The following is a 12928-nucleotide window of genomic DNA, read 5'->3' as shown; positions in this document are numbered from 1 at the left end:
CCACTAAAGCCTAGATTTGTGGAGTGCTGCCCTGACTGTTGTCCTTCCAGGAAGATCTCACAGCCAACGGGCTCATTAGATCTGTCAGAAAGGTCCTTGTGTTTTGACCTGGGTCTTCCTGCCTCGGTTTGTTACGATGACCGTGTCTAGGAGGAATCTGGCTCAGTTAATGTTTTTTCACATTTGGTAATGACGGAGACCTTTTTGCTCCCATTAAATCACACTATTAGCATTTTATCCAGTTAAAGTTCCTCAGACTTTGTGGTCAAGTCTTTAACCCAACATGCACAGTCCAGAGTGGATCTCTTATAATGGCAAACAGATCTTGCTTGTTGTTAGTCATGTTCAGAAAATTGTAGTCATTACCAACACGGGCCAAATTGAGCTGTGCCAACAAGTAAACATCATTAAAAATCTAGTCACCATTGATCAATTGTTTTTGGAGGTTCAAGTGGAGAAGTATGTTCCAAATCTACTTAACAACTGATGAAATCATAATGTATAAATGTTCAATTATAGTAACACATTCCTATTGAAACAGATCACTTCATATTTACCAAATATAAGATGCATTTGTTGCCCTCAGATTGTTAAATAATGTAATATTCTAGGTTCTATTTTTTACAAACCTAGTTAATCTAATACATTCATTTGTGGTCAAATTAAATTAATTGTAATGTTAGCATTTTAACTTTGATTATCATCTTCTGGCCCTTAAAAAATGTGATTATCAAATCAAATCAGGTTTTGGCTACAAACAGTGATCATTTGTCACCAGATAGTCTCTTAATATGAGTCTAAAACATCCTCTACCCCAAATAACCCAACTACTTTTTTATTCCCATCGATATGCAACAATAATGCTGTACAGCTCTGTCATCTGACTAAATGATGAAAAGTTGTGACTCGTGTGACAGAAGCACCCACCACAGCTAACATCTCACTTAATTACTTGAGATTTCTTTATTTAACCGCAGGTAGCAAATGAAGATGTACTCATTTTGTTAGGATATGTGATGTAAGTTCAGACAGGTGAAAATAATAGTATGTGAAGTTAATTAACTTTGCTTTTTTGTCCCCATTCCCTCAGTGCTCATTACCTTTAAATGGAGCCGCACATTGGCAGAAGTAATTACCAGGCTGGTCAATGCAAGTGGCTCCATTCTTGCATGGAGATGAAGCACACTCATCAATGTCAAGTTCACACTCTGTACCTTGGACAAAAAAAAAAGAACAAAGGTTGATTAATATGAAACGTTGATGTGTCGCTGGCATACATGTTTGACTTTTATCAAAGGAGAACAATGTTAAAATCAGACTGATTGTCAAAAATCACACGTGCTGTCTTAAAGATGACAGTTTGCACATGTTGTCCACATAACAGGCTGGTTACCATCACTTTAACACAACCACATCCTTTCATTTTGGTATAACCAGGGAATATATAAAAAAAAACCAGCATGAACCTTAAATTCCTTTTTTTTTGTAAATTATTCTGGATACAAAAAAACACACATATGTGGTGAAGGCTGAAACTAATGCTGTAAACAATGCTAAAACAGCTACGATACCCATGAGGGCTCTATGTCGATGCAGCAAGGCATACAACAAAACTGATCATCCTCACAGCAAGAACTCCATTCCAGACATCATTTCTGAGTATTCAAAAAGTTTTCTTCAAAACATAAATAGGGATTCATTAATTGTTTTCAAAGGAGAGAAACAGGCTCCTTGGGGATCATACGATTCAGCACTTCAACCAGTTTTATTGTTTGTAATACACTGAATCTGGCTCTGCGTGAATTATTACCAATTATTACAAAACCGTTCAAAAGCTGTGTTTGACTGTTACGGGTGGAAACACATGATCTTCTTTTTAATCTCGAGTTATTATTCATCTTGTACTTTCAACAGTTGGCATCACAGCATCACATGTAGGAGAATAATTATTCTGCAAGACTTCAAAATGTGTGCACGGCGGACTAAATCACTGTGCTGTCTGTATACTTTAAAGAGGAGCTGCTGATGGCTGCTGACTTCACTTTGAAAATGCACTTGTTGTGTACAGAATTGATACATGTCATTGTCTGAAAACGTACAAAGATACTTCTCATCTGAAAACATGAGGTGCATTCACTTACCTGTAAAGCCAGGCATACAGACACATCTATAGCCATGAACAAGGTCAAGGCACGTAGCATTGTGCAGGCAGGGGGAGGACATGCACTCGTCTACGTTGACTTCACAGTAGTTCCCTGTAAGGACATGAAATTAAAGCAGTCAGTGTTCACTACAGATTTGAGTTTGATGAACATTTCATGCTCAGTTCTCCACTTTCCCTCAACTTAGTTAAATGTCTAATCCGTTGCGTTTGACTTAAAGCCTCTTTGTGTGGAATTTGATTGAAGGACGACAGCTTCAATCCCTTGGTTGAAGACAGCCGTCACAAACATTAAGTCAGCTGGATATTTTGCGTGAGCTTTTTGCAACACAAGGAATAAACATATCTTCACTGTTATGCTCGCAAAATGTATTTGACACTGAGATGTTGTTTTGAATATTCAACAAGGCTTTAAAAATCAAGGTTTAACAACAACACATCTACACTGTTTCTCCAAAAAGTTTGCTCTTTTTTTCATACTCTATCTATTTCTATATAGATTTGGACACAAAGAGTAAAATATACATTCATATTATATGTTAAAATAATCAACGCTGAAATTATGAAGCAGATACAGTAAGCTGCACAAAACTAAGCAATTTATTTTGCATTATCACTATCACATACATTTTAAGTGTCTCTGGATGAGACTGGTGTTTAGTGTAACATTCCAAAGTGAGAAGAGGTCTTTGCACTGTTGGCTCTTGTTACAGATATAGAGCATGCTTTTTAACCTAATGGCCTCTGATGTGGCCTTGATGTGGCTAAAGGTTAGCATTTGAGTTCATGAGTTCATGGTTGAAACACTCAGGGGTTAGAGATGTCAATACTGATGCTGAACGTAGCCAAAAACCTTGACATTTCTCAGAAAACACTTAAGAGAAAAGATTTGTAATAACAGAAGTGCAGTTTAAGCAATGGTTTGCTTTTTTTTTATACTTGGTGTAGGTATTGTTTGACCTATTGTTAATCCTTCCTCTGTATTAAAAAATAGCAACCATAAGTGAGGCTAATACTTTGACATTTAATTATAGGATTTTTAGCACTATTACTTACAAAAAACTCACTGAGTAGTGGCAAGACTACCTTGAAACTCCACTAGCCTCTGGTAGCAGAGCTTTGAGTGCTAGTGTTGTTCAGAAATGGATGAGCATCTGAAAATGTTACTCTTACAATACAAATCAAATACATCTTCATTATTAAGTCTCATCACAACTGTATTTCTTTTGCAAATAAAAGCCATAGACATTTTCGTCTTCTTCTATACATTGAAACAATTATATTGTGTAAGTGCCCAATAAAGGTTTCTCTAAAAACAACTGTTTCATTTATGTACGTATTTATAATTTTAACTAATTTAAGGCAGTGGAACAATCAGATCACCTGCCACACAATATGAGCAGAGACAACAGATTGGATTTCTGTGGCTCTGCATGTGCTTCAATAAAAGGTATTGAGAGGCATCAAAGTTGAATGGAATGTAATTAAACAATTGTTTGTTTCCATAAATCTTTGATCGACAGCCAGAATGAAATATATATTTTAATCCCTACGACACATTTGCTAAACGCCTGTAGTTTAAGGAACAGCAACAAAAGAACAAATGATAAAACATTAAGAAAAGCCAGTGAAACTCCTCAAATCCATCCCCAAGCATACAAATGTATATTTACTTTCATTTCAACAGTTCATCTTTGAGCATTGATTGCTATTGGCAGTGGATCAGAGACACCCGAGATCAAATATCATGGCATATTGTTTTTTCATTAGTACAGTTCTTGCTATGATAACCAAACGGAGATTTTCTCGATGAAGAATTGGCTATCATTTGTATGTTTTAAAAGTAGAAAAGGTTACCAAATTAACTAAGACTTTACCATCCTTGACTTTGAGGTTAAGACACCCACGAACCTAATATATGATTCAAAATTGAATTTGACTGAATTTGAAGTTCTGTTTCTAAAAGGTCAATTGAAATTAAATGACCACATTTTATAAAATGTGCCAACATGCATTAATATATTAAATGTGTATTGTCTCTTTACTTAAAGGGGACCTATCATGCAAAATGCACTTTTGTACGTTGTGACGACCCCTGCCTTGTTGTCTCCTGTGGTGTGCATGGCCCTTTAATGTTTCTCCTCTGCTTGTGACGCCCTGATTGGGGACACCTGACGCCCTGATTAAGGACACCTGACGGCTGGCGGAGGATAAAGAGGCCGGAGGCAGAGTCTCGATCTCTCTCTCCCACAGAGGACCTGACCGCGGAGCAGCCACGTCGCTTAGCCTTTTTGCCTTTCCTTTGTGTTAGTTTTTTTGGTTTACGTTAAACTTTTGTTAATAAATATATTTTTCATATATGTTCTCGTCCTTCCCACGCTTTTTGTTATGGCCAAGAGCCAGGCCATGACAGATGGGGGCTCGTCCACTTCTTTTATCTGTGATACAGCAACGGATAGGTAAGATTTGTGTTGGGAGTTGGATTGCGGGTATAAACTTTGTTGGGAGCGCGTTTGCAGTGCGGCCGGTTTCTTTGTTTCGGCTCGTTGTGGGAAGGACATTAGATTTCAGATCGTTGTTTGGGGACATATTTGATTACTTTGTGAGGCTTTGATTTGTTTGGTATTATATTTCGGGAGAGTGGTTGCTAGTTGTTCTTAGCCGTGGTCAGCTGTTTGTTTTGTTGTTTTTTCTCCTTTTTCTCTCGTCGGGGTTTGTTGGTGCGTTGCAGGTGGAGCAGTGCGGAGCGGTGCAGAGTTTTCCCTGGCAGGTTAAGCGGCGGTTCCCTTGGGATTGTTGAGCGGGGTGTGTAGTGTTGCGGAGAAAGTGGTTGAAGCTTCGGCTTGGGAGCATGGCCGTGGTCACAGTAGTGTTGCTAGCTTGCTAGTCGCTTTGCTGGGCCAGCGGTCTCCGGTGCATAAATACCCACCACAAGTAACTGCATGAAGACTAGGGAGGAGATTAGTCAGTGGGATGGTGAGTTAGTGGGGAAACTCCAATCAGAACATTAGTGTTGTTCCACTTTGGACGCATCACGCATAATAAGCGTGGTGGTATCTGTCCGGTTTGTTTTTGAGTTGTTTTTTTTTTTTTTTTTTCTCATCTCTCGGTTTAAAGGTCCGGTGTTGTGTTCCGGTGAGGGGTCGTTGTAAATTAATATGGCTGACGTAGAGGCATTTATTGAAGCTCCGTCTCAGGAGTTGCTTGGCACTTTTTCAAGAGAGCAGCTGCTCTTAATTGCTGAGCATTTCTCTGTGTCTATTGTCGGGGATAGAAGGGTGAAAGACAACATAAAAGACTCTATAGTGTCGACGTTAAGGGAGACGGGAGTTTTTGCTGCAAAGGAAGAGGGGGTTTTGTTAAAACCTCGTTTTCAGGCAAGTGTACTTTCTTTTGAGCAGCAGAGGGAAATGTTGTTGTTGCAGCAGGAACACGAAAAAATAAAGTGGGAAAAGGAAATCACAGTGGAGCGGATGCGACAAGAATCTGAGAAAGCCAAGATAGAGTGGGAGGGACATCGTCTGGCTATTCTCAGAGATGGCGCGTTGTCCGGTGAGGGGCAGGGTGAACAGGTGCCCAGGTCTCCTCATCGCTTTGATGTTAATAACTTGCGCTTGCTGCCTCACTTTAATGAAGGTGATCCCGACACGTTTTTTGTTGTTTGAACGTGTAGCTAGGGCTAGAGATTGGCCTGATGCGGACTGCGCTCTGATGCTTCAGTGTGTTCTCACAGGACGAGCGCAGTCTGCATATTCCTCTTTATGTCTGGAAGATAGCTCTAGCTATAGTAAAATAAAATCAGCGGTGCTTAGAGCATATGAACTGGTGCCAGAGGCCTATCGACAGCGTTTTAGGTCCTTTGAGCAAAAACAAGATCAAACATATGTGGAGATGGCGAGGGATTTGTCTGTTCATTTTAAGCGTTGGTTAACTGCTCTTGACGTCACTACTTTTGACGATTTGTGTGAGCTCATGACTTTGGAACAGTTCAAAAATATTCTTCCTGACAAGATTGCTACTTACATAACAGAACACAGGGTCACTTCTGCGGCTGAAGCTGCTGTGGCAGCTGATGAGTTTGTGTTGCTTCATAAGAGCAGGTTCGGAGGGCGCTCTGGGGCCCTAACTGTTTTTGAAGGAAGTAGAAAGGCTGTTGATGTTGGTTCATTTGGGATGGAGCCAAGGAAATTGGGTTTGGTCAAATCTGAGGTGGATAATAATGATATTTGCCACTATTGGCGTGAAAAAGGCCATTGGAAGGCAGATTGTCCTGCGCTTAGAGCAAAATCTGAGGGAGGAAGATATTTTGTTGGACCTGTTGCGTTAGCTGCTCCTGTGAAAAGCTGCTGTGTTGCCGATGTGCTTACATCCCACTTATGTGGATCTGAGGTTTTGGCATCTTATGCTCCATTTATACGAGACGGCTTGGTGTCATTGGTAGGTAGTAATGTCAGAGTTCCAATCAAAATCTTGCGAGACACAGGGGCTTTTGATTCCTATATTGTTGACTCTGTTTTGCCTTTGTCTTATGAAAGTGACACTGGTGACACCGTTCTGAGTTGAGGAATGGGATTAAAAGTTCTTCCTATTCCTGTTCATAGGATGTATATTGACTGTGATCTTGTTAAGGGTGAGGTGGCTGTTGGTGTACGTCCAGCTTTTCCAATCGAGGGGATACACTTCATCCTGGGCAACGGTTTGGCAGGTAGCAGAGTCTGGACTGATGTTCCCCCTGCGTTTTTAGTCACTGGCGGTCCGATTGAGTCAGGGTCTGAGGAGAGCTCTACAGTGTTGGCAGACCTCACGTCCTCTTGTGTGACCACTCGTGCTATGGACAAAAATATGTTTGGAAACCAGAAGACCAAGCATTGTCCCACTAGTCAAAGTGGTCGCGGCGGCGGTAGCGTTGATGGTGGTCGTGGTGGCGGCAGCGTTGATGGTGGTCGTGGCGGCGGCAGCAGGGGTCGAGGAAGAGGCAAGGAAATGTCCTGCTATCGGTGTGGAGACCAAGGACACATGGCTCGTGACTGTGGGCATGCCAACGACCGGAAGTGCTATTCCTGCGGTGGGCTTGGCCACATCCAGAGACGGTGCAGTAGGGTGAAATGTTACAGGTGTGGCGACATTGGCCACGTTGCGGTGCAGTGCAGTAAAGCCAGTGAAACTAACTGCTACAACTGAGGAAACATGGGCCGTGACGGTAATGTATTGTCTGTCATACTGTTCGATAAATCGTTCTCGCTCTGCCCATCCTTTTAAAGTGTGCTTCTCAGGTAGTTTACCTGAGTTGCTAAAGATGTGGCTGGGTGTTGGAGGAGCGTTTGGCAGTGTGAGGGTTGTATGTTGCAATTGGTGGTTTTGTTGGAGGTGGGGTGCATTATGTCTTGTGTTTTTGTTGTTCATTACTGGTGTTTTTTGTTTTGTCAGGGTTGGGATTGGTGTGCCGGTGGTCCTGGGGACACCGACTTTAAGGGGGGGGGTGTGACGACCCCTGCCTTGTTGTCTCCTGTGGTGTGCATGGCCCTTTAATCTTTCTCCTCTGCTTGTGACGCCCTGATTGGGGACACCTGACGCCCTGATTAAGGACACCTGACGGCTGGCGGAGGATAAAGAGGCCGGAGGCAGAGTCTCGATCTCTCTCTCCCGCAGAGGACCTGACCGCGGAGCAGCCACGTCGCTTAGCCTTTTTGCCTTTCCTTTGTGTTAGTTTTTTTTGGTTTACGTTAAACTTTTGTTAATAAATATATTTTTCATATATGTGACCTGCTCTATCGAAATCAGTCGCATTGACCCGGAGACACATTTTGAGTTGTATACACTGTTGGAAAGAGGAGATTCCTAGCTTTCTAATGATATCAGGATTGTTTTTGTACTCCAAATATTAAGCAAAATATGTCACATTATATAATGACTGTCACCGAGTCATCATTTTGAGAAAAAGGCCTTCAAAGTTTCCTCTTCTCTGGAATCCATCGATCTGACTGATTATTAGCGGAGCAAATGATCAAAATAGTCCGGAGGGAAAATATTTCCGTTTGGATTACTGGTCTGGGGGAAGCTCGCGAGTGTGTGTGTATGTGTGTGTTTGTGTATTTTTGCGTTTGTGTATATTGTGTTTGTTTCCCGGGGAAAACACTCACGAGAAACACCGGCTGTTGTTATAACTGCTGTGACGTTAAATTACTCTGTTCTCCGCTTGTAATTATACCGTTACAAGCTTCATAGTTGTATTTATCATCTAAATTTGCCGAAACAAGTTTAATATTCTGAAAGCCAAGACTTTGTTTATTTGAAATCAGATGAAAACAAACTGTAACGGACCCTGCCGTGTTATCTATGATTACTATACGCTTACATTCATAATTTCAGCCGGAGGGAGGGGGAAGAGCAGATTGCGAGTGAGAGGTACCTGTCATCTTCCCTTTACAAGCTTCACAAATGTATTTATCGTGTGATTTTGGAAATAAAAGTTTCATATTCTGAAAGCCAAGACTTTGATTATTTAAAATCAAACAAAACACCCGAACCCCGAAAAAATAGTTTTTTACGCAAATCCACGTTTATTTTTAAATGAGCTGTTGCGACTTCCGACTGATTTCGATAGAGCGGGTCACATATGTTCTCGTCCTTCCCACGCTTTTTGTTATGGCCAAGAGCCAGGCCATGACAACATCTTTTATACATGAATATGTGTCCCCGGTGTGTCAGGGAACTCACCAAGTTTCAGAAAACACAACCCTCTCTCTTTTCCTCCATACCCAAATCTCTAAAAACGGGGCTGCAACGGAGCTGATACATATTTGAAATTGTTCTGACGTCAGAAACGGGGAGCTCCGCCTATATGGGCAACTCTCCACCTATCAGGGGAATGGGGGGTTGGGCCACGGCCACGGTCATTGCCGCTTGAAAGCGCTGGAGACGCTGTAGTACATATGCCAGGCCTGTAAGTGGCGCTGTAGTCTGCCACAAAAGCAGCGAAGAAGACTTCTCACAGAATCAGCCCTTGCAAAAACAGGGCTGGAAAAGAGCAAATAGAGCGAAATGAGGCATGGCTAAAATGCATGATCTGTTTGGTATTTTGAAATAAAAACTTCACAGACATGTTTTATATAGGTATGGCCCTACAATATATTATTCAAATATAGCATGATAGGTCCACTTTAACTTTCATGTCTATAAGCACACTGGTATGGTATTGACTTTTCCTCTCACTCATCATTTGTAACTTACAAGTCAGAGCAATGTCTCACAAACAAACAGTCATGGTAAGAATATATCAAATAAAATACCTGTGATTCCAAGAGGACACTGGCATGTGAAAGAGTTAAGATCATCAACGCAGGAACCTCCATTCTGACAAGGCTCACTGAGACATTCATTCACTTCAATCTCGCAGTCAATTCCTTAGAAAAATTAAAACCGCACAACATGTTGACACATTGCTTCTGCGAATAACCTTACAAAGTATAACTTTTAGAAAGCTTTCACTTACCAATAAAGCCAGGTGCACAGAAACAATTGTAGCCATCGAGAGCATCTTTACAAACACTCAGGGCTCCACACGGCTGTTCTTCACAATCATCAATGTTTACCTCGCAAAATTGGCCTGTTAGCCCTGCAGACAGAGGAAACAGAGTTCTATAGGATTTCTCCATTTCAGAAGACTTTAAAGTGATGCTTGTAGGCTGTAATATAACACCTCCTAGTAAGACCTCCAGTATTGTTCACATGGTGGTTGGTCTTTTAGAATTATTATTGAAAAGCAAAACAACTATGGTTGACTTTCTTCCTCTCTTTCCTTTTCTTCTAATGCACAATGACAAAATGTACAAATACTGTATTATTAATTAACAATACATATCAAAATGAGTAGTAACTTATAAAGAGCAACGTTTTGTGAATTGGTTCACTGTGATTTGCGATGATGGGTCATTGAAATAAGCAATATGCCCACAATGGCAGGAGTGAAGAACCAGCTACCTGGTCAACATGACTGGAAAACATGCACATTTTAAAGATATTTTTAAAAGTTATTCTGTTGGACAACAAATGTGTCTCAGATGTTTGCTGGAATGAAAAATAATAATAATTCTCTTAAATCCAAGTAAAAATAACCAACCTATTTGTTTGTCTTTTTGACAAATCATGACACAATTCATATTGGCCTTGACAGCATTAAAACACAAATTGCCTTGTGGTATATAAAATATGATTTTCAGCATTTAATTTATGGAACAAAAAGTTTGTGTATATATATAGACAATACTGTAGATGTAGATATATAAGTTTATTCTATATTGAACATTATATGTATAATAACCTAATTACCTGTGTTATGACCTGTGAATTACTGCAACAAATATAATGATAATAACTAATTGGATTTAATTTCCTATTTAACCTGATTCAATCTTATTGTACCATGCCATCTTAAAATAATAGATTGTAGTGATAGGAAACAATCCCTTTCATAAAGTAGAAGCCTATTGGACCTAAAGTTGGCAAAAATACATTACAAACATCCTCGCTGCTTTGAAGTCAGCTCACAACCTGATGAAGTGAGCCCTGACGTCCGCTTTTCACAAGGCTGTTACGTGTTGTTGCTTAAGGCCAAACAGATTAGACTCCCACAGAGAAGGAAACTGAACAAGAGAAAGCATCAAACCAGGAGTTTGTCTGCTATATACATGATTCATTTGAAAGAATTTCCTCCATTTGAGTCAAGCTGCTGCAAAACGGTGCACCTACCTGGTAAACAATCACACTTGAACCCTCTTGATAGATCCAAACACGCTGAACCATGTTGACATAGGCCATCAACACAGTGGTTTATTAGTGTTTTGCAGTGCGGTCCAGAGTACCCATTTTGACACACACATCTATACTTGTTTGCCAGTTCTTCACAGAGGAGAGTTCCCTCAGGGTGGCAAGGATTTGACACGCATTGGTTCACAGATGAGGAGCACTCATTGCCCTGGTATCCTGTAAGAGGTGGGATCAAAGTAGTGATTGATGTGCGGCGCTGTGTACAGTATGCTCCTGACTTCCAACGTCTGGCACACATCATGGATTGTGATTTCACGTAATGTTGTCATTGCCAGTGTTCTTCCAATCTCTCATTTACATAATATATCCAGCCAGACCCTAAAGCACTAAAACCAAGGAGGGATTTCAGCAACAGTAAACAACCTACTGAAGAATTGTAAATGTGGTTTGCAATTGTAACTAATTTGTGGATTTGTAAATGTGCTTTCTTATGATATTCACTCAGAATGTAAGGCTGTAAGGGATACCACATTACAACCATTGAGGGCTGAATAAAAAAAAAAGAGGGATTGATGTTGAATAAACCAAACACTGCATATGACACACTGTTGTTAATATGATTTAAAAAATGTTATTCCTACTCAGCACACTACTGCATGTTTTCATTCTTAGATAGATTACTGTAGCACTGACTAAAGAGATAAAAGCTATATATCAAAGCAAAAATAGAGCTTAACAAGGGTTTTACCAATCTGAAGTATGAAAGGGTTTTAATACCTGGAGGGCAAATGCATTGTATTTTCCCCGCTGAGTTGTAGAAACAGGTTCCTCCGTTACTGCACAACTCACCATCTGATGCACACGCTGAGACGGATGTGGAGCAATTCTTACCTGTGAGGTAAATACAAATTGTTAATCGAGCGCTATCAAAAAGGACACATGCTAAGAACACATCTCAATATCCTGTCCAACAAATGAGTTTGACCGCTGAGAGTGACAAACATTCATTTGTGTGTTCATTAATGAAGCCAGTAGGGGTGACACAATACAACTGCCATATCTTTGCGCTATCGCAGTTTTTTATTCCAAGCCAAAGGCACACACAATTTATTTGGTCTAGTATTTACCTGAGTATATTGTCACATTACAGAAATATTAATATTACCCCCTTGCAGGTTTTGTTTATAACATTTAATGTAACCAATATATCATCTTTTGACCTATTTTTCCCCCCCAAATTCAGAAACAAAGACGTTTTTTTACTCAATCAGCTGCAGTCATATTCTGATTTGGTTAATGACCTCCTACATTAGACAATGGGGCCGCTTTGATGGTTATCATTTCTGAAGTGTCATCAATCTGCACTATATTCATTAAAGTGTAAAATATGAAAATGATGACACAGATAACTCACCAGCAAAGCCCAAAGGACAGATGCACTCATAGTCTGCAACCAGGTCAATACACGAGGAATTATTGGCGCAGTATCCATGGACACATTCATCATAGTTGATTTCACAGTTAAACCCCCCAAACCCTGGTATGAAAGGAGAAAGAGAAATCTTATCAGTGAATATCAGTCAACACCAGACATGAAAAGATACTAATTAGTATCAAATTCAACCCAAAAGCATATATGACTTTTCAATGGGAGCTCATCACAAGTAAAAAGGGTATACATAAAATGGAGGGTTGCTTGCACCGTGGTGTGAATTTGAGGAAATAAATAAAAAATTATAAAGCGTGAAATTGTTTTCATGCCCTTTCATTAGAAGTTACATCAGCAAACTTGAAATAAAAAAAAGCTTAAAGTCATGAAGTAAAAGTGAGTGCTGTCAATTTCTGACATTTTAGTCCCCCATAAATATATTCCACCGCATGGTCACGCTACAAAATGACTATCATTAGCTCTGTCACACACTGCAGCTATAGGAGGCCCATGACTAATGCTCGGCTATCAGCACCATCGGTGCAGGTCAAATTCTCATCATTTCTCAAACT

At 40.2% G+C, this 12928-nt stretch overlaps 1 protein-coding gene across 1 annotated transcript in view; it reads right to left on the bottom strand.

Moving 5' to 3' along the window:
• eys (eyes shut homolog) overlaps positions 1–12928 on the bottom strand; it is a 149361-nt gene that overhangs the window by 102403 nt on the left and 34030 nt on the right. The window contains exons 14-20 of the mRNA XM_034152200.1: positions 12342–12464; positions 11705–11818; positions 10910–11143; positions 9654–9776; positions 9451–9564; positions 2142–2255; positions 1101–1214 (exon numbers count right to left, since the gene is read on the bottom strand). Of these exons, the coding sequence (XP_034008091.1) occupies positions 1101–1214; positions 2142–2255; positions 9451–9564; positions 9654–9776; positions 10910–11143; positions 11705–11818; positions 12342–12464 (936 nt within the window). The remainder of the gene's footprint in view (positions 1–1100; positions 1215–2141; positions 2256–9450; positions 9565–9653; positions 9777–10909; positions 11144–11704; positions 11819–12341; positions 12465–12928) is intronic.

The sequence above is a fragment of the Trematomus bernacchii genome, unplaced genomic scaffold (assembly GCF_902827165.1).
Source record: "Trematomus bernacchii unplaced genomic scaffold, fTreBer1.1, whole genome shotgun sequence".
In the NCBI taxonomy this organism is placed as follows: Eukaryota; Metazoa; Chordata; class Actinopteri; order Perciformes; family Nototheniidae; genus Trematomus; species Trematomus bernacchii.
This window is presented reverse-complemented; position numbering and strand designations above follow the sequence as displayed.